This window comes from Daphnia pulex, chromosome 4 (genome assembly GCF_021134715.1).
Source record: "Daphnia pulex isolate KAP4 chromosome 4, ASM2113471v1".
Taxonomy (NCBI): Eukaryota; Metazoa; Arthropoda; class Branchiopoda; order Diplostraca; family Daphniidae; genus Daphnia; species Daphnia pulex.
This window is the reverse complement of record NC_060020.1, coordinates 1,103,145-1,123,121: the sequence shown is the minus strand read 5'-3', so window position 1 is coordinate 1,123,121 and position 19,977 is coordinate 1,103,145. Positions and strand designations below refer to the sequence as shown.

The window sequence follows — 19,977 nt, the reverse complement described above, 5'->3', positions numbered from 1 at the left end:
CTAGAATTTGAAAAAAATGGATGTAATATATAAAAATAAGGAAACTAGATCAAGATAAACCTACACAAATGAAGTTCAATTCGATATTTGGTTGGAATCACAGAAAAATAAGTATAAAATAGCAACAATTTGTTTTGATATGTTTCGTGTTCGTGATGCAACTTCATGACAAAATCAATTGAAGTCAGTGGCATCTAGCGGTCAGTAAAGAACTAGTACCAAAAGAACAACGCTCGGAATGCGACAGCGTTTGCGACTCTAACCAAGAATCTTGTTTTCAAATCAAGTGTTTTTGTGGGAAGAATGATCAGCATTTGTATTTAATAACATCAGCAGCACGTATACCATCTAATTCGAGTAGATCAACTTTTATAACAGCAGACAGCCATCACGACTAATACGCGCACTAATAATAAACCACGAATTGAATAAGAATTTTGCTTGGCGAATCAAGGTCTTAAACGGAAACAATGTTCAACTTTAGATTATTTTTAATGGTAAAATTTGAACGTGGTCATGTTGTGCACGACCGAAAATAGTGGGGATAATTTAACCCTTTCTTCATTTTTAGTTAATCGATAACATTTGGTCGCTGTAGTACGTAATATGGCAGTCAGTTTTGTTTATTCATGCATCTTTTTTGTTAACGGTTGAATAGGGATAGAATTTTTAAGCTCGATCTACTTTTTTCGACTCGTTGTCTTAAGCTGAAATCCACATTTTTAAAACGTTTATCCCGCGTTTTACTCAAAACAAAGCGCGCAAAACTGAAGTGAAATTTGGGGGGTATTATGTTGGAATATACATGGATCGGAAGAGGAAGAGCAAAGTGGAGGGGGTACACACTAGTTCATATTTTTTTAAAGATGCGATAAAGCTGTTCAATTTAATAGCATGATAAGAATAATAACGGCGGCATTGATTTTGTTTTGTTTTTCTGTGTTTTTTGGTTCGTTATGCAACAGAATGCGCGCGCAAATCTATAGATATATATATATACATAATATATATACTTGGATATCAAATATTGATTGCGAAATAAGAAACCGCGACAGAGTTGCGCGGTTCGCGATTGAAGGAAGGATTTGAACTGGTTGCCATAAAGTAGAGACCGAGAAATCTCTTACTCTCTTTCTCTCTCTCACTCACTCACTGTTATGACAACTTCAATCTCTTCGAAGCACAAGCTTTCTACTAAATAGAAGACGCAGCATATAAACCTCTTTTCCAAATTGAATCCCTATTGCAATTCTCTATGGATATTTCATTGGGATCGAGGGGCGTGGGACAAGTGCACGACACTGACCAAACACGCACATATGTATATATATATATGTATATACTGTACAGTGTACACACAATCGGCAAATATAGTGGAACGGTATTGTGAAGACCGTGTCACGCTACGGCGTGAAAATAATCCATACATGCATATTTTAAGGATACCTCTCGTCTCCTCCGCAAGCTGGGCTACTAGCGAAAATTTTTTGAGATACTTTTAAGAATCGTAATTTCTCTTTTTAGGCTATTACGACGGTCACCATAAGATTTCCCCTCCGTTAGCTCTTGTCCATCATTCTACTTTCTATCGTCTACATCTACACCGAATGATAGCTGCTATCATCGCCACGCCTGGTCTTGCCAACGAAACAGAGGCAACCGGAATTGTTCCGGCTGCGTTTCAACGGTTTGCTCAAGCCTTCCTCCTTCTTGCGCTCGGCTACGTATTTGTCGTAAAAATCGCGTTCCTTCAGGTACCAGACGGGCGGCCAGCGGTGGTGGGCCAGGTGAGCCTGGTTCTCCGAGTGCAGCGTCTTCAAGATTTTCGGTGCTTTTCTACACGTCATGTTGTAGTTGGTCGACAAGTAAGTCATGCACCACTCGGCCAGCTGATCAGCATTATGAATCTATTGATTAAAAACATCAAGTCATATACAACGGTTCCAAATTTTAAATGAATAAGAATTAATCGAAAATACCTGACAAGGCTCAAGGAGCATGAGGCACTCCATGGTAACTTCGCCACCAGCGTCAATAATCCTCTGCATCTCAGTCACCATGTAACTTTCAATGAGCTGGACTAAGCGAGAGAGACAGAGTCGATTGGCTAATTCGACCAAAGGGACGCAGGCGATGGTTTGAAGCGGGGGAATTCTATCCGTGTAAATGTAATGCAACAGCTGACGGAAAGTGGTCTCGCTCACGCCCGGCATTTGCACCTACACGCACAAAAGGAATTATCAAATTTGAAAAAAAAAAACTAAAAATAAATGGAATACAATAGGCGAATTGAATAGGCGAAAACACGGAATTTGGACTTGCCACTTTGGCTGAGCTTTCACGGAAATCGCCGGCGAACATGGCGTCCATGACGTCACAACGAGCCATCAGAAGCGGTCGATGGGCAGGGCAGCTACCGTCGTCCAGCAGAAAGTGCACGTCGGCATAGAGACCTTGATTCAAACCAAGTTCCAATAACCGGGATCGAATGATCTATACGGAAAAAACGAAATGGGCAACAAAAAATAGAGCACGTTGTGAAAATCCCGGTCTTTGTTCCAGTATTTGATTATAAATTCCGTCCGTGTCTTGTTCACAATTTGCTTTTCTGGTGCCGCCCAGCAACTGCAATTCACGGACCGGAGACACAACGAGGCAGAGAAGAAGATAACCTGTCTATATTGCTGGCGTACATCGTTATTGAGGAACTCTTCGTGTATGTGGATGTTGTGAATAAAAGCCAACAGCTCGGGAAGGTCGAGGAATTCTGCCGCTTGTCGAATTTCCTAAAGGCGAACCGAAAAAGAAAAAAGTTAAAATTTCAGGAAAAAAAAGGTCGACGGGGCAATTTGAGTTCATGCCAAATCCCCTCAACGGGGGATCGTATGAGTCAATCAAAACGACAGCTCTTACCAGCAGCAAAGTCATCGGAAGCGACTGAAGGGTCAAAAATTAGGTCGGGATCAAAAGGATTTTGGATAGGACGAAATAAACAAGTTGCAACGAGAAGTCAAAGATGTAAGGATCATGTTTCATGAGTGACGTGACACATTTTATGGACGACAGAAATGGTCATCTCACCTGCAGCGAGCAGAGCCGAGTGTCAATCTGGCCCGTGTAGATGAAGCACAAGCACTGACGCATGGCATTGGGTGTAACGATTTTGGTCAGCGTCACCACCGTCTGAGTTGACACGCACGGCCGACCCCTGTGGTCCATTCCCTGGCACTGTTCCACGCTGATCGACTGGACCGCCGGATGGTAAATTTCGCGGCTAAACTGCGGGCAGCGGAGGTCGTTGGAATACGCGGAAGTAGTCGACGACAACTGGATCAACAAACGCAATTAATTAAGCTCATTAGCAGCCGAATTTGAACGCACCTGAAAGCTGCAGCGACGTTTTAATTTCTCCTTGATTCGATTAGACAAGCGTAGATAGTGTGTCCTGTCGACGTCCAGCAAGCATTCCGTTTCTTCGCTGTGATAACTGCTACCGCCCGACGCTGAAGTGTCGCCCACACTGCTGACCTGATTACCATCACAAATGTCGCACACATAAGAAATGAAAAGGATTACAGGTCCGTTCAATCAATAAGAATCTATACAGCGTACCATGCTACAATCGCTGGAGGATCTCGTGCCAATATCAGAGCAATTAATATCACTGTTGGCCGTTGCCGTGGCGATTAGCCGGGCCAGAGAAGGAGCGGCTGCAGCGATGTAGAATCGGTGCGCTGAAAAGCCCACGCTCCCCGTGATAAATATCACGTCCGTGTACGCCTGATCAGCAACAACAACAAAAAGGGGAAATAGGTAGGTAGGTAGGTAGGTAGGTGGGGGGAGCGGGTGTGCCGGAAGAAAAAGAATCATTTAAAATATAGTAGAGAGTTGGGCACAGAAATCAATAAGACCGAGACAAACCAGCGAAAGAGACGCTGGGAGACGTTAAAATCTTTTCTTTTTTCTCACCTGGCGGGTGTAAAGAGTTTGGAAATTCTCAAAGTAAGTACTGGCCGAGACGTACATATCTGGGTAGCACGGTTTGGGTGGGCAGAATGGAGCCTATAGTATTGAAAGATATCAACCCATTAATAATCAATAGGTATATGTGATATTTCATTTCATGTTTAAATTTTTACTTGGAGCAATGGCCGCTGAACGCGTTTGAAACCAGCCAGCCAGAATCTCTGTTGTCGCCTTGAGACTAAAGCGGCCCGGATGGCATTTTCGAAAACCGAGTTTACTCCGTAATACGTCAACACACTAGAAATCGATATAAAAAATCCAAAATTAATTCGTAATTTCAATGCGTCAAAAAAACATGGATGGTATATTTTACCTGGTTTCGTAATAAGGAAGACCCAGTTCAGATGCGATGGATCTCGCTTGGTCCGGCATGACGAGGTCGCATTCTTTGGTCGGCCTACTTCAGTGAAGCAACGTCCATGATATCCATCCCCCCGTTATGTGTATAGAGGAAAGAAAAGAAATGAAACAAAAACCATGTTATCCAGCAGCCGCGCAGCCGTTCGCAGATCGTGTGACGGAAAGGGTGCGTTAAACGGGAAAATATAGCCGAGTCACGAAACAACCCCCCCACTCACCCGAAAAGAAATAAGCTGAAGAAGACTGGAGAGGGGGAGAAAAAAAAACGACCATTTGGCTGGTCGCCAAGGCGATTTCAAATCAATTCTCTGCCTTCGTCATCTCGACTTGCCACTTTCTACGGATCCATCAAATCTTTTCTCCGACGGGCTTCTTTTATTTGTGTAGTTGGCTCCCACCCCATACTGCACGAATCATTATCATACCGCTTACACACACAAAAACTATCTGCTCTTATTCTTTTCCCTTATGGGGAATAATCGGAAACAGTATTTTGGGGTGATGTAATCCATCCGTATCACTCGCCACGATGACATCAAGTTAGCACCAGGATGGAGGGCAGATAAGATGGATGCGCCGCCTTGATATCGTTCGTCTTACCGCATAAACGGGTTTCGATCCTTGAAGTAGGACAAGTAGGTCTCGTCGCAGTACATGAAGCGAAGATCGTTCTTGCATCCGACGAGCAAGACGGGCGTGTTGGGACAAAAGCGGCGGATCTCGGGAAGCCACATCGCCTTGCAATTGCGCAGAGACTTTGGGTTGCCGATGGAGAAGCACAGCAGTACCACATCCGATCTGAAAGTGAAGATAATTCCAAAGAAACGGGCGGGGAGGAGGAAAAAGGGTGAATGGAGAGAGAGAGAAAGAAAAAGGAAGTTGTTATTATTTATAGTAGATGTATACGTCATCGTCTGATTCCATCGACCAGCGCTATTCTGTTCCTTTTTTTTTTCGCGTGACGCATTTCGATCCGGTTCATCTCTCTTTTTCTCCCGTCGGAACGATATGAAAGCGATACTTCCCTTATGGCCTATCCTGAAACTTTGAAAGGATCTTTTTGTCTGTTGTCTACGAACAAAACCGGAAGCCGAAAACTTTTGATTTTTAAAAAGCGCAAGTAATAAAAAACCTTTAAATAGAAAACTATTTAAAGGTTTTTTATTATTTGATTTGCGTCTGGGGGGGGGGGGGGGCAGTAGACACGTGTAGACGTGTATTCTCTTTGTGAAATTTCGACCAAAATAGCCGTTGCCATCAAGTAACCATAATTGGGAAGCAGGGCCTTGAGCGTTTACAAAGATTGGCACAAATCACATTAATCCTGCGTCGGACATTGGTAACTGCCACGCAACGATCGGATCAAATTTATTCCCCAATATTAGTTTAATAAAACAAAGCCAAAACACAATTTAATTATAATAAATGTCGAGATGTCATCTAGCTCCGTATTTTGAGTAATATCAAGAGCTATTATTATAGAGTTGCCATAGGGTTCTATAGCTTCTTGGTGAATTTCTTTTCTCCCCCCGGCAACTGGCCACTGGTTTTACGATCTCCTTGGCGATTGGCAGTGCTCCGGCTTATAGTCCTATAGTCGCTTTTAAATGAAAGTCTTCCTTTAGAGAGCTCTATACATAGTTCACTTTTTGTTCATCCTTCTTTTCTGCTGTACGAGACGAGAGCAAGAAAGCGTGAGGTGAAGAGAGAGAGAAAGAGACGAGTCTCGACCGAAATGGTTGGATCAATACAAAGTTGGCGGGTTCCTGCATTTAAAAACGTTCCTTGATCGACCCCCCACCGTCCCTATTGCTACAAATAGAAAAGAAAAAAGGGGGAGGTGTCGACAAAGTCAAGATGAACTTGACTCGCCACGGTCTATAAAGGCGAAAATAAAAATAAACCTCACGCGAGAGTTGCCATCGGCATATACATTCATCAAATTGCGTGATAAGATCAATTTCTCGCTCTACTTCTTTTTTTCTTCACTCTGTCGACTCCTTTCGCCAATATCGATTCATTTTATGGACAGAGATGGATGCAGAACCGCAAAGTTATCGCAAGTCCCCTGATTACAGCGCAAACAACGGAATGAAAATGATTGTTCATCACATCATCAATTCGTTTGGGCAAGTCAAGCCCAGCCAAAACAGAAACAACTTTACATCAACAAAAAATCAAAATAAATAAAAAAGGGGTGCCCGTGATGTGATTATAAAAAAGATCATGTATGGCTAGACACGTCAAGGTCGGCAACAGCAGGATATCAGAACCCCCCTCCAATGCTTTTCCGCATTGGGTGCCGAGATGGAGCTAGCCGGAATCTGCACATTTGGTTATGGAAGGACGTGTGGCAGTGGGGGGGAGGCCAAAGCTCGTTCTTCAGTATAGCTTTTTTTTTTTTAAGAATAAAACGACACTAATGCCTGTCCGGAGAACTTGAAGCCCGTGATTAATGATAAAACGCTGGGACCTTTTTTTAGTATAAAATTCGAATTATTTTCACCTTCCATAGGCGAAACGCCGGTCTTTTTCATGGTCGCCGAAAGTGTCCCATAGTCGCAGCGAGACATTCACTCCGTCAACCACCTCCCAGGAGCGCTCCAAAACCTGTCGACAAGTACAGAAGAAAAGATAACGAAAAATTTAGAAAAAAACCACCGACCACAAAGCTAAACAGGACGATCTAAAACACTGTAGAGGGGAAATGAACTGCTGTCCTTGCACCGCCGCCGCCGCCGCAAGAAAAAGCTAAAAATAATCAAACGCGGATGCAAAGAAAACAAAAGAGGGGTGGATATTGCGACACATTTGTCTGGAAAGAAAAAATAATAATAAAAAGTCCGACGCTCTCTTCTGTGACTTCGGTTTGGTCACGTCGCAGAAATTGGGCAACGCAAGTCGATAACCTCCAGCGGCCTCCAAGACAAAAAGAAACCAGAGAAATGCACATAGTGTTTCGTTCAACACTATGCAGCAGTCTATTCGCTATAAAACTACCAAAACCAGTCAATCCAGCATCCTTGGAACCTTGGAAGGAAGAAAAAAATAACTTTCCACGACGCAATCAATTGCTATCGCAGCCTTGAAATTCCTTAAAAAAAAAAAAAAAAAACACTTCAATTCTCCGCCGTCCATTAAATCTGTTTCGAACCGACACTTGCCGAGTTGCCGCCCATACGTTCCGAAGATGGAGGACTATGGCGCCAGCAGGAGGACCAGGGAGAAAAACAACAAAAAAATGATAGAAATAAATAACAAAACCGATGAAAATCTTCAATAAAAACGACCAGCCCAGTCTCATGCGCGGAAACGATCTGGTCTGGCAACGACGCCCTTCAAACATAAAGGGAGAAAAACCCTTTAAAAAAGAGCGTACGCCATTGAATAAAAAGTAGCAAGAAATCAAAAGAGGAAGAGCGAACATAACAAGATGAAGAATATTATAACAACGGCACGAAAAACAAACAAAAAAGCGAAGCGAAAGAGATTTTTTGGTCCGTTGACATACTACACAAAAGCTTTGCATTGAAGCGGAATATTGCAGCAAGTCGGGCAGAGTATTGAACGGCATGTAGGTCGTGATTAGAATTCAATTGAGGAGCAGGTCCTTTTTTTTTTCTTTGATACTTTTGTTTTGGGCGAATCAGCAGCCGGTATCCAGGCAATGACTGCGGAAATGGATGATGATTGTATTCTCTCTACGGGCGGACAATGACGGAGACAATTGGCCCGACGTGAATATCGGAAAAAGCCAATCCCAATCGAAATGACTAATCCACTTGTACGCAATAGAGAAAAAAAATCTGGGTCTCGGGCCGAGACCCAGATTTAGCCGAGACTCTCGGCTAAATGAAACGCACACTGATTGAATTCCAAATGCTCTCTCATGACAATATCACGCGATTCTCTGGGAAATCTGAATCACGTGAAATAATACACTGCGTTGTGTGCGAGCATAAAAAGAAAAAGGCTGGATATTAGTGCCGGATAGGTCAGGTGACTTTCTTTCTTCTGTTTTTACGACCGTCGACTCATATCACACTCTTGTTTGATATGTATACGGGATAATAACGGCAAGAGATAAATCCTCGATGGGGTCTCGGAAAAGGTGTCATCGTTATTGCATCTTCCGCAAACTTGACGACACTCGGCCACCAAAAGATCAAAAAGGGGCGCCGGAATGCGGATAGAGACGGGGGATAAATGGAGAGCTCATTCGATATCAAATTGACACTCACTTCCTTGTAGATGCGGTACTGATCGATGGCCCAAACTGTGGGCACGTGCGTGTTGAGCAGCTGGGAAAGGGAGACCTTCTTGTTGCAGGCCCTGGCGCAGATGAGCCGCGTCTTGCCAACGGCCGTGTCGCCGACCACGACGCATTTCACCAATTCCTGATTTGACAGCTCATTATCCATCATTGTTGTGCCTTATTGTGATTGTGATGATGCCGACGTGTGACCGCCAGTCCATCACCGCTCTCGGCTATCCTCCGCGCACTTTTCTCCGATATCCGGCACCTGTAATCCGGCACCGGCTGAACGTCCAGCACCTGCAATTTCATCCGTAAGAAAAAACAAAAAACAAAATTAATTACGTCATCCAGACATCAAGTAATTTGATGGCCCACAACCCAACAGCACACAGACATTCATAGTCTCTCTCAAATGCGTCACAAAGAAATCAAATATGCAGGATCAGTGAAGTTTTATAAGAAAACCCGCATGACCTTAGTGGGCGTAACTTGACACAAACTACGTTGTTCTTTAGAAAAAAGAAACCAGATTTTAAAAAAACACCGTTATAGTGCTACTACGCAATTTTGAAATTGTATAATCGCATTTCTTTTTTCTTATTCTTTCAGTGCGTCGCAAATAATATCAGCATCACATTTCGACTCGACGTCACGATTGGATGCGCAAGATAGCATCCAATAAATAATCACTAATCTCATATCTTTTTGATATCGTTGTTATAAGACCGGAAATGACTCGGCAGCTGTTTTGAAAAGCAATTTTTTAATACCGCCCTCCAAAACCCGCGTAATTTACAACATATTATTATTTCGCCGTTCCTTTATTATTATTTTTACGACGCTGATAGATAAAGAAAGAAATACCACTCTTATGTCTATCTAAGCATTTACCGCAGATATAATATATAAAAATAAAAAGGAAAATCTCTCCACACAATGGCTGCCATTGTGCGGAGAGAAGCGCCAAAAAAATAAAATGAAATAAAATAAAGAAGCCTTTCACATCGGCCAAGTGATTAAGAGTTGGTCCGAACGAGTGGAGGGGGGCAAAAAGAGGAGGACGCGTCGGACCATAAGAGAAAAGAGACGGGACACAAAAGGGGAGCCGGAGACGCCAAGAAGAAGAGATCAGTGCAAAGGATTTGACGACAGTACAAAAAAGTTCCGAGACCCCCCTCCCCCTTTTGCTCGTCACACGGTTGGCTAGCTTTGCACTAGTAACGGCGACCTCTCGCCATAAAGAATAAATCTACCAGTCACGATCGTGATATTATCAGTAGTCGACAGAAAAAGAAAAAAAATAAGGAATAAGCGACACGGAGGAATGTGTTCGCTCGACGACAGCGAAATAATAAGCAAATAAAATAAAATAAAAAACAAGATGAAAGTGCGCCATTGAGTGGAAGACATACGCTAGGGTAAATGAAAGACCAAAGAATGCAGTTAATACCTTTTTTCATGTGGTCTATATTTTGTCGGGGAACTTATTTCGGGTGGGGGGGAAGAACTAATTTCATCTGATTGTTTTATTACTTTTGTGTGGCATTCGTCATCCGTTTCGTTTCGTCAATGAAACATTCGCAGGTTTGGAGATGATCAGCCGGTGCAAGGATGGGGGGTGGTGAGTTCCGGTACTGGTATATCGTGCGCGATCGAATCGAAAAGAGCGGGGATGCAGCACGACTTGACCACACGACAACAGGCAAAATAATAAATAGCAAAACATTTTTCAACAAGACAAAATCTAAAATAGAGAACAAAAATCTAAACGTGCGGAATCCACAATTTGCCGTTTGTGCGATCCTGTCATCGGGAACAAAAAATAAAATGAAAGCAGATCGACCTGTCACAGTTCGATCCTTACCCCGCGTTTGCCCAGATGGGTCTTGGATTCACAAGCGTCGGCTGCGGCCATCGGGACCAATCAGCGAACGAAATTGGAGGAAACAAATTCGAATTCAGGTCAGCCAACAGCGAACCGAGAACAAACTATTCGTACTGCACAACTGCACCCAATGGCACCTGTTGATGGTCGGTGGAGTAGTAGTAGTTCTCCCGGAAATTTTGCTGGGGAGAATACGACGATGGCCGGAAGGATTCATCCAAAATGAGCGACTTTGTTGTGCCACTCGAGACGAAAAATTAAGAAGAAGCGGAACTTATATACTCCTATTTTTCCTTTTTGGTAATTTCAAACTCGATTTCACCAAATAATAATAAAAAACAAAGAATCCGCCAGAAATAGAAAAACAAAGAACAACCGCGACACTATGGTGGTGGTGGTGGGGAACGCGGAAAAAATTGAAGGCGAGAAAAGAAAAGTTGTTGCGCGAGTATTTTTAAGGACAGACCCGAGGGAACGACTGAACTCCGTGCGGGCCAATTGAGCAGCTGATATACGTACAAACACACACACACACACACACGCGGCACACAGCATTATAGTGTGTATCGCAGCCGCTCCCACAAACACGAACGGAGGGGCGGAGAAGAAAAAAGAGATAAGAACTGAGAACATTTCCACTCGGCTGGTCACAAGACCATAGGATTCATCCAACATTTTTGGAGGTTTGAGGTCAACAAACGATGCCGGGGAGAGAAAAGGAAGTGGCTCGACGACGCAGATATTTGTTTAAACAAAACAGAAAAAGAGACATTTTTTAATAAATGTGTTTTTACCCCGACCAGCAGAAAAAAATAAACGTTTTCGTACATCCGGTAGGTACGAATGGTTGCATAATATTGCATTCGTACAGAGCGCGGGTGGATTGAACGGTCGGAAGGAGGAGAAACGAACCGCGCCTTCGTCTCTCCCGTGACGTCAAATGGCTGATGTCATGTTCCGGTTGAATTGCATATACACGGCTGGCTAGGCCATCACCACCACCTGCACTTTGCACATCAATTGCCCACTATTGCATTTGACTTTAATGTTTGTTTTTTTTTTCTTTATTTACTTTTTTTTCTCTTCGTCATGGGAATGGAGAACATTCGAATTGATGGTACACGTGATAAAACTCACGCAACGCCGAATACTTTCGTTCAAGGTCCTATCGTTTAAATGATGCCATCGAGAATTCTACACCGCAGAAACCACCAGCAGCAGCACCGGTTTTCCATATCAAATTGGGAAGTTGAGAACCGAGTCAACAAATCGGAAATTGACGATTAAACAGGTCTCTCATCCATCACGTCTTTTGATGTTCCCACTCAGCCAAACGTCATCTCAGAAATTCAATTTCATTTTCTTTTTTTTTCACGACTCTGACGTTGATTTGATTATCCAAATATTGTCTGACCCGTTATCAGAGGCTGCTCAATCCAAACACATTTTTTAAACGATAAAATAAATAGGAAAGAGCTCAAAGTTTGGCATTTCCCCACCCCCAAAAAAAAGGTATGCAAATAAGAATTAATCTCGACTAGAGCCCCTTAGTTACAGCGGAATGTCTTGTCTTTATTCATTGAAAATCCCGGGCTATCAAACCTTAGCTCGAGTCTTGCTAGTTCGAGTTTGCGTCCAGCCGAAATGAATCAAAGGCATCCGAGAAGTTGCGACGCATTGGGTTCAGCGGCTGAGCTGCACCTGATAACCTAATAAGGACGCCGCCCCCCCCCATCTCTGAAACACGATTGGATTAAGAGTTCTTCTTTTCAATCACTGACTGTGGCCCCCCCCCTCTATATACACACAGTCTACGTCGCAATGCTCATCATTCGCAACTTCATCTCTGAATACACACAGAGTCTGCGATGCGAGGCGGGGGGATTAAAGACGGAGCAAGACGGCCACTCTCTCAAGTTGGTTGTATGCGCTAAGCGGATGGTGCAACTAACATCGCATTCAATCCAACTGCCTAGTCTATATTTGACGACTGACGGAGGACTGCGACGACAACCATGTAGAGCATGTTGGACGTACAAGGAGGTTTAGTCGGAGGGGAGGCGAGTCTTAGTCAAACAGATAACCCTATCTTTCGACGATGGACAGGGTTTGCATGTGTTGGGGAGGGCCATTCATCCTGTCAGCTGGCCTAGTCCGTCTCTTTTGTTTGTTGGTTCACATCCCACCATCGTCTTTTTTCTCCTTGTTTTTTATTTTTATATTTTTTTACTTTGGCTTGAGACTCGTCTTTTTCGCCATGTTCTGATATTGATCCATCCATGAGGAGAGAGAAGACAGGGTAACGACCACCAATCGAAAACACGGGGTGGGAGTCCTTGTGTGTCGTATATAGCTCTCTCTCTCACTCCCAAGTCCCAGAGTACGTACGTACACACATCCAGTGAAGTCTGCCTGCCCACTTTTCCCCTATGCTTTGTTTACCTCCAGAGTACTGCGATGCACGTCGTTTATTCCCATGACAACAATAAAGATCTTGGAAATTTTTCGACGTAAATCAAATCTAGGAAAAAGGGGTCTCGCTATAAAGTAATACAGTCGAGAAGTGTAGACATTGTCAAGACTGAGCTTTTCAACCAATAACTCTTTATCGATACATGTAGATATTCCAAACGCTTCTGCTAGTACTTTTTCCCCCTAACCTCTCGACTGAAGCAAAAATCGGATTGGCATGTCACCAGTTCAACAAAGGAAACCCAGTCGCCTCGCGACTGGTACTATTTATCCACTTTTATCTATTTGTAGAGAGATGCTTGCTGTCGCTCTCTAAAGTTGTACACGTCACCGCCAAAACTTGAAAATTCCCAATTTCCATATTATCAATTGCTGCTGACTGATATATTGGATATTGAACGCAAAAAGGAGGACGGACGCCGACCGTTTTGAACCATGTAACTCTATTTCAACCCAAAACGTTTACCATATCTTTCACAATAGGAGCTTCGACGCAATTTCTATGCAAGTCTATATTGTTACCGAATTGCCTACCAACAGAATACGTAATCACGTAGCAATGCTGCTCACCCCCCATTTGATGTTATCAATTAGACCTTCATCACTGAGCCAAAGGCAAAAATGAAAGCCAATCCTTGTGCAATCGAGAGTGATCAACAATGATAGTCTGTTTTTTTCTGCCCTTTCTATTTTAATTCGATTTGGACGCCGGGCTGCTGCCAATCGAAATCACTTGGCTTCATTAATGTCCGGTCGCCGTTGTAGTCCATTAGGAACCGCAATTAGCCCGCAAATTGTTCTTGACACGACAAAAAAAGAAGAGAAAATCTCAGTTTCGTTCTCTCGCTAAAGAAATTACTGTTGCTGGCCGGCGTCCAGTTGCGAGACGCAGCACTTTGGGTGTGCGCGGGGCAAAGGCATCTCTGCTGACCTGTTTCATCCAGACTGTTTTTATTTATTATGAATTGTTCGGTTATTTTGCTCTCGCTATTCTTTCCTGCTTCTAAAAATATATAACACTGGACGCGACGTCATCGTTCGGAAGCAGCAAAAGTTATTTGTTATTCCTTCTGTTTGTTTTTGGAAAGGGGAATAACACGGAGAGGGCACCGTAACCATCAAAGCTGCGGTTGGCTTCCAGAGGACTATACGGAATATGACAAGGAAGAGGAAACTTGATCATATAAATTTCATGATCAAGTTCAAGACGGCGGGACGCACTTAAAGGTCGAATGGTTATTCCCCCTGCTTCTCATGCGGGAACAGCTTTGAGCTTTGAAGCGGAACTCATCGAACATTAATGACCAACGGCACTGGGAGGGAGCTTGATAATATGGCATCCATTTTTGATATTGTTGTTCATCATTTGTTCCTTCCTACATTGGCGAAAGATAACGCCGTTTGTCAGTGACCACTGCAAAAGGGCGGGGCGCAGAGATCAGTCTAGATCATTTTTGAAGGCCTATAAATACCCAGGAAATATATTTTTTTCAAATAAAAGAAGGCCTTCGAATTGATGAGCCACGTCATTCGTTTTTCTCGCAAAACGTGTTCAGAAAGAATAAAGGAAAAGAAAAGGAATCGTAAAGAAATAAAAATGAGATCTCTCCAGCTAGAGCTCTTCTATATGCCATATAGAAGAAGGAGGAGGAAAAAAGAGCAGACGAATATTGAATCATGGCAACATGCCCAGCGTGAACTGTCAGCATTTTGATGAAGGACTAGTGCGGGCATGTATGAGAGAGACTCTCTAATCTGCATATCGAGGGAGGAGCAGGTCGACAAGGACAAGAGGAGGTTCTCTCATTAGGCATGCCAATCGACAGTCCGATGAACACAAGCGGGTCAATACTACTACTACGAGAAGGCAGGTTCCTTTTAAGTGCTCTACAATGCCGAGCCAAAATGTTAAAAATTCGAGCAAATACGGAAAGCGGCCGACACGCAAAAATTTATCCGTTTGGAGGATTGTGCGAATTTCGCCACGATTCAATCAACATTCAGTTCTACTCGAGTTAGAAAAAATTTCGCTCGGGCGCTGGCCTGTGCCAAAAGTTTGCGAAGAGTATTGATCAAACCAGGAACTTTACGACTTTCTATTCCAGCCCCCTTCTTTTTTAAAACTTGAAGTTTATTCCTCTCTCACTCATTTTTGGTTGCGATTCTAAGGTAAAGGCTGGGTCGCGACTTGTCAAGATGGTTCGTTCCGTGCGTGAGAACACTCATTCATACCTCGTGCACAGATTTGGCGTCGACGTCGTCATGTACAAACAGAAGGAGGGATCATTATTATTGAAATCAGACCAAAAGCTCGGACAGACATTTAAAACTGACGGGATACAAAATTTAATTCTACGCTTTAAACAAACGAAATTTTGTCGTTGCCATTCGATTTGCAATGCCGATTATTTACCGTGATTGGTGCTCCTGTTTGTACCTCCCCAATCGCAGATGAAACACGTACCACACGGTAGAATATAACGAGAATTTCTCGAAAGTTACGCAATCGATGAAATTATGTAAAACCAAAAACAAACCCCCCAAAAAATTGGGCGACGAGCTCAATTTGATGACGTTCGGAAGCTCCGGCTGGATCAACCAGCACTGATCTTCATACACATACATTTATCTTTTTTGTGTGCGTGTGTCCGCCTTCTCTCTCTCTCTCACTCTCCCCACGGCGCTGCTTTTCGGGGTGAGCCACGCACGTGCAAAGTTGTTGCTGGCGTCGTTTCACGCAAAGGTGGGCGGAGACCTAAGCGAGAACTGCAGAGAGTCTGCGTCGCCGGATCCTCCTAGCTTTTTCCATTCTCTTTTCTTTTTTTAACTGGGATTGGTATGTTTCTTTCTTCTATCGGTATCAATCTGATATGTTGTAAGATGGGGATAATGAAATTGACTAAATCAGTGCCCACCCAAACTCTTTAGTGAATCACGTTTCACTAAAATCGGCCATTCCTATTGAAACCATTCCAGAATTTAAGATCGTTAACCCCCATCGAGAAATTTGATTACAATCGAAATTACCCTTCTCTGGCTTTCAAGAGGAGATGGAGGATGTGAAAGAAGGAATGTTATTCAATGTTTTGCCGATTCATCGCGAAAAAAAAAGAAATAATGTCGTACAAAAAGATGAAACGAGTCGCTTTGACAACACTGTGGCGAACTGAGAGTAATATATATACGTAATCGGCAGGCTTGTCTATATGACGTCAACGCCATCGATCTGCAAACCTAGCTCTATTGTTCGGTCTCCGGATTGATAAACCGCTGCTGTTTGCTGAACGCCAAATCCGCGTCGTTCATTACATGTTCTTCGTCGCAATTCTGTGTTTATTTCGGCCTAGGTCAGCTTAAATGCTTTCCGTCATAGTTGAACGGGGAATTTTAACTTAAAGATTTACCTCGTCGTCGTCGTGTGAGCAAACGTGAACAGGGAAGAAAAAAAAATAAAAATCCTCATGAATTCCCGCGGGAACTTTATGTCGCGACAAATGGTGAGACTGTCATCTAGCGGCAGTTACGATAACTAAATTTGTAAACAATTGACTTTAACAATCAGCCAGCGTACCGACCTTGCCATTGGCCTCCAAGAAAATGTGCGAATATCGATCCAGGGGCAAAACTTCGTTAGGCAACACATCTATAATTTCCTGTTCCACGTCTAGCTTTAACCTTGAAATTCTTGGGACAATTGCCAGCCTCCACTTGACAGCAGCTTCTGACCAAACCCTTGACCCTTGAGCTGCTAGAGCTCTTAAAAGTACGTGGTACTACATACAAGGAATATTGCCAATTGTCACTTGCTTACCTGACAACCGGAAGATTTAGACGACATCTCGGACGAAACGGACGTTCAACATGTTGAGTGTCCTTGGAAAAGGCGAAGGTTAATTTAGTCAATTGATGGTATGGCCAGGCGAAGAAGGAGCACTCGTGAGAGGGTTGATATAACTGCGACTTGAGCACACAATACACAGGTCGTGAGTCTGAAACGATGCCAAAGTTCTGATTCTCAAACGATCGAAGCGCCTCCACTGACGCACTGCAGCTCCGTGGACACTGCTGACGGGTGGAAACTGAACAACAACAAAGTTCGAAATGGCCTTTCTCCAGTTAATGCTTTTTTCCAGTTACAAGAACAATTCACTGCCTATCTAAACACGTCGGAAGAACAATACATGGTGGCAATGTCGTGACCGATACGATTCAGTTAATTCACGTCGAGTACAACGAAACTGTACTCATTATATGACATACACACAACAAGTTTTGCATCGAAATGAGTAGGCAAGGATAGATTTGAACAGTTGTGTCTGGGTTTTACTTTACAATGACTCGATATGCTTCAGAAAGTCGTATCTTCAACAAATGATTCAGGAATGTTATCAGCCATCAAGTATTAACTAATAAGCTAGCTTTTGATTACCAATCTCCAGCTGCTGATATCGACTGATCTGCGCATTTGGCATTTGGATTTCTATGCAAGAATAACAATAACTAACAAGTATCGCCACCTGACGGCCTTGGTGGGCAATTCAAATTGATCGTCATTTGTTTCTCTAAAAAGAAAACATGCATCAGACGAACTTTAAGTTCGAAAATATCAACATTTAGATTTGTTCAGTTTTTTTCTTATTTTAATTTTTTCTAATAATATTTCGTGTTGATTCTTCAATAATTTTGAGATTTTACCGATTGAATTTCAAATTAAAGCCATCAATTCAGAGGATACTTAGATCATGTGTTGTCGTCTCTACTCAATAATAACTTGTTATTTGGTTTGTAAGAATGAGTTATTCTTCGAAATTGGATGTCGACAACGGTTCCTTGTTAAAGGACTCATTGGAAGACAATGAAGGAAATATCTTAATGTTGACCAATCTGCCAACTGATATTCTGTTACATATTTTTGCTATTTGTGGACAAGACTGGTGGCCAGCGATTGCCCAAGTCTGCCACAGATTTTATGCCATTCTAGGACCAGATAGTTTTCTGTGGGAACAGATAGCTAAACAACTCCTGTTTGTCAATCAATCCTCATCAATTTTTCAGTTGAAGTGAGCTAAATATATATCATGTTTTCTAATCTCCTATCATTAATCTAGCATCGTTTTGCAGGATTCACACTTATTTGTCTGCTCAACTCAGGTTCAGAGTTCACAAGCATTGGGAAAGAGGGGTTTGCTTGGTCAAACCAATTGCATCCATTCGTGAAAAGTGAAATCAGAGTTTATTAGAAGCAGATATAATTTTTGCTCATGAAATTTGCATATTTTAAATTCCAGGCATGTACTTCCTTGGCTGGTACTTAACTCAGATGTTCTTTGGGTTGGAACAGGTAAATAGACTGAAATTACATATTCTAGTCAATTTCCATACATAATAATTCTTTAAAAATATAGGAAATCATATCAGAGCATACCCTAGGGTCCCAGCAGCTGCATTTCATCACAATAAATCATTCTCAGGAAGAGTTAAACCAAAGCTGAACCTCTCCGGTTCAAGAGGAGACATGGGTCGATTTGTCGTCAAGGATGACGGCGAAGATGTAGTTGTGGCAGGCGACACGTAAGTTTCATTGAAACGTAATCTTATTCAAACTACTAATTTACAAAATCATTCATTTATGTAGAAATGGATCTGTTTTTGTTTGGAAGGCATCTACAGGAAGATTACAGTTTAAAGAAACCAATTGCCACTCGTCTGATGTTGCTTCTGTTAAATTGTTCAAAAACGTTATTGTGTCTGGAGGAAGAGACAAATTCGCCAAGGTATTATTAATTAGACTTGTTATCGCATTATTGTATTCGTTTATTGATTAGATGCTGTGTGGTTTCACTAGGTATTTCGATTTGACAACTCAAATTCAGTATTGAATCATAGTTGGAAAAATCAGTGTGCAATAGAAGAGATTTATTTAGATGACAGAATCTTGTCCCTTGATATCGATCCTTCCGGTACGTTATTTTGCACAGGGACTGCCGGACATGGCGGTGTTCCACCGTCTCATTTGTTTGATTTGGCAACGTACGTAACTCACGGGAATATGAGATTCTTCTAAACATTTTCATCACTGAATTACTTTAACCATGGCTTTCCATTTTAGCGGTGCCTTAATTTGTCCTTTGCGAGACAATTTTCGAGACGGTGAAGGTGTTTACGACGTGCACTTTGAATCCCCCAACGAGTTATTGACGGGCGATTTCAATTCTGCATTACGTCTTTGGGACTTGAGGTGACTACCTTTGTTCACGATTTGTTTCGCATTGTTATTTGTTAAGACATCTTGTTGCATAAATATTCTAGAACGCAAAGCAACGTCTCTGTGTGGGACGACCCTCATGATTCTGCCATCAACTGTATCGCAACCGACAACAATATGACCATTTTGACTGGAACAGCCGCACATGGAGGAGTTCGCCTTTGGGATAAGAGACAAACCCGCTGTGTTCAGCTTTATTTTGTCAAGCCGGAATTGCGTTCGCCCGTGTATTGCTTGGATTTTGACTCATCAGAATTGTATGTAGCCCTCGACAGCTCCGTTTTAGGTTTCGATTTTAGTGGCGGCATTCGTAAGCCAATCAAAGATTTGGTTGTTTACCCTTGTAACTAATCGCAGATTGAAATAATTGTATTTAAGAATTTCATCTTTATCGTTTGTTTATTCTACTTTTTGAGAATGTCCATGTTAAAAAAAAACCTTCTATTTTGTGAAGTTGTTTATGAATACTACAATGTTTTTCTTCTTTTAAATTATGGATGGTGTAAACAAGGGAATTAATATGAAAACTGAAACGATCATTAAAAGAGATGCATGTTGGCAAAATGATCTTTGTTCTTGTAGACCGGGCCCCATGCTCCGTATTTTTGCGAGTCCATCTTCTGGCTTGATGAAGAGCTGCTGCTCGACGAGCCGTACTGCTGCTTAACGCCAACCTGGCTGTGGGTTCTGTAAATGTTTGACACACAGAAC

General features: G+C 42.5%; 2 protein-coding genes across 16 annotated transcripts; one reads left to right on the top strand and one right to left on the bottom strand.

The window, feature by feature from the left end:
• Window positions 1–289: 289 nt before the first annotated feature.
• On the bottom strand, window positions 290–16,952 carry LOC124192352 (rho-related BTB domain-containing protein 1-like). Of its 15 annotated transcripts, XM_046585578.1 has the most exons (16): window positions 10,509–11,056; window positions 10,095–10,327; window positions 8,628–8,941; window positions 6,893–6,996; window positions 4,987–5,184; window positions 4,340–4,426; window positions 4,140–4,263; window positions 3,970–4,062; window positions 3,613–3,780; window positions 3,382–3,528; window positions 3,082–3,327; window positions 2,914–2,937; window positions 2,673–2,786; window positions 2,323–2,493; window positions 1,980–2,219; window positions 290–1,907 (listed from the first exon to the last, which is right to left on the bottom strand). In XM_046585578.1, the coding sequence occupies exons 3-16, from the start codon at window positions 8,808–8,810 to the stop codon at window positions 1,599–1,601; spliced, it is 2,208 nt and encodes a 735-aa protein (XP_046441534.1). In that variant the 5' UTR covers window positions 8,811–8,941; window positions 10,095–10,327; window positions 10,509–11,056; the 3' UTR covers window positions 290–1,598. The 15 variants fall into 15 exon arrangements, with proteins under 15 accessions (XP_046441534.1, XP_046441532.1, XP_046441537.1 ...); XM_046585576.1 differs by lacking the exons at window positions 10,095–10,327; window positions 10,509–11,056 and adding an exon at window positions 16,813–16,952; XM_046585581.1 differs by lacking the exons at window positions 10,095–10,327; window positions 10,509–11,056 and adding an exon at window positions 15,415–15,609.
• Window positions 16,953–17,469: 517 nt separating this feature from the next.
• LOC124192355 (F-box/WD repeat-containing protein 4-like) lies at window positions 17,470–19,757 on the top strand. The gene is made up of 8 exons (XM_046585590.1): window positions 17,470–18,061; window positions 18,123–18,221; window positions 18,290–18,342; window positions 18,407–18,572; window positions 18,637–18,775; window positions 18,847–19,031; window positions 19,111–19,239; window positions 19,311–19,757. Exons 1-8 carry the CDS (start codon window positions 17,793–17,795, stop codon window positions 19,615–19,617), a joined length of 1,347 nt encoding a protein of 448 aa, XP_046441546.1. The 5' UTR covers window positions 17,470–17,792; the 3' UTR covers window positions 19,618–19,757.
• The last annotated feature ends 220 nt before the right edge of the window (window positions 19,758–19,977 follow it).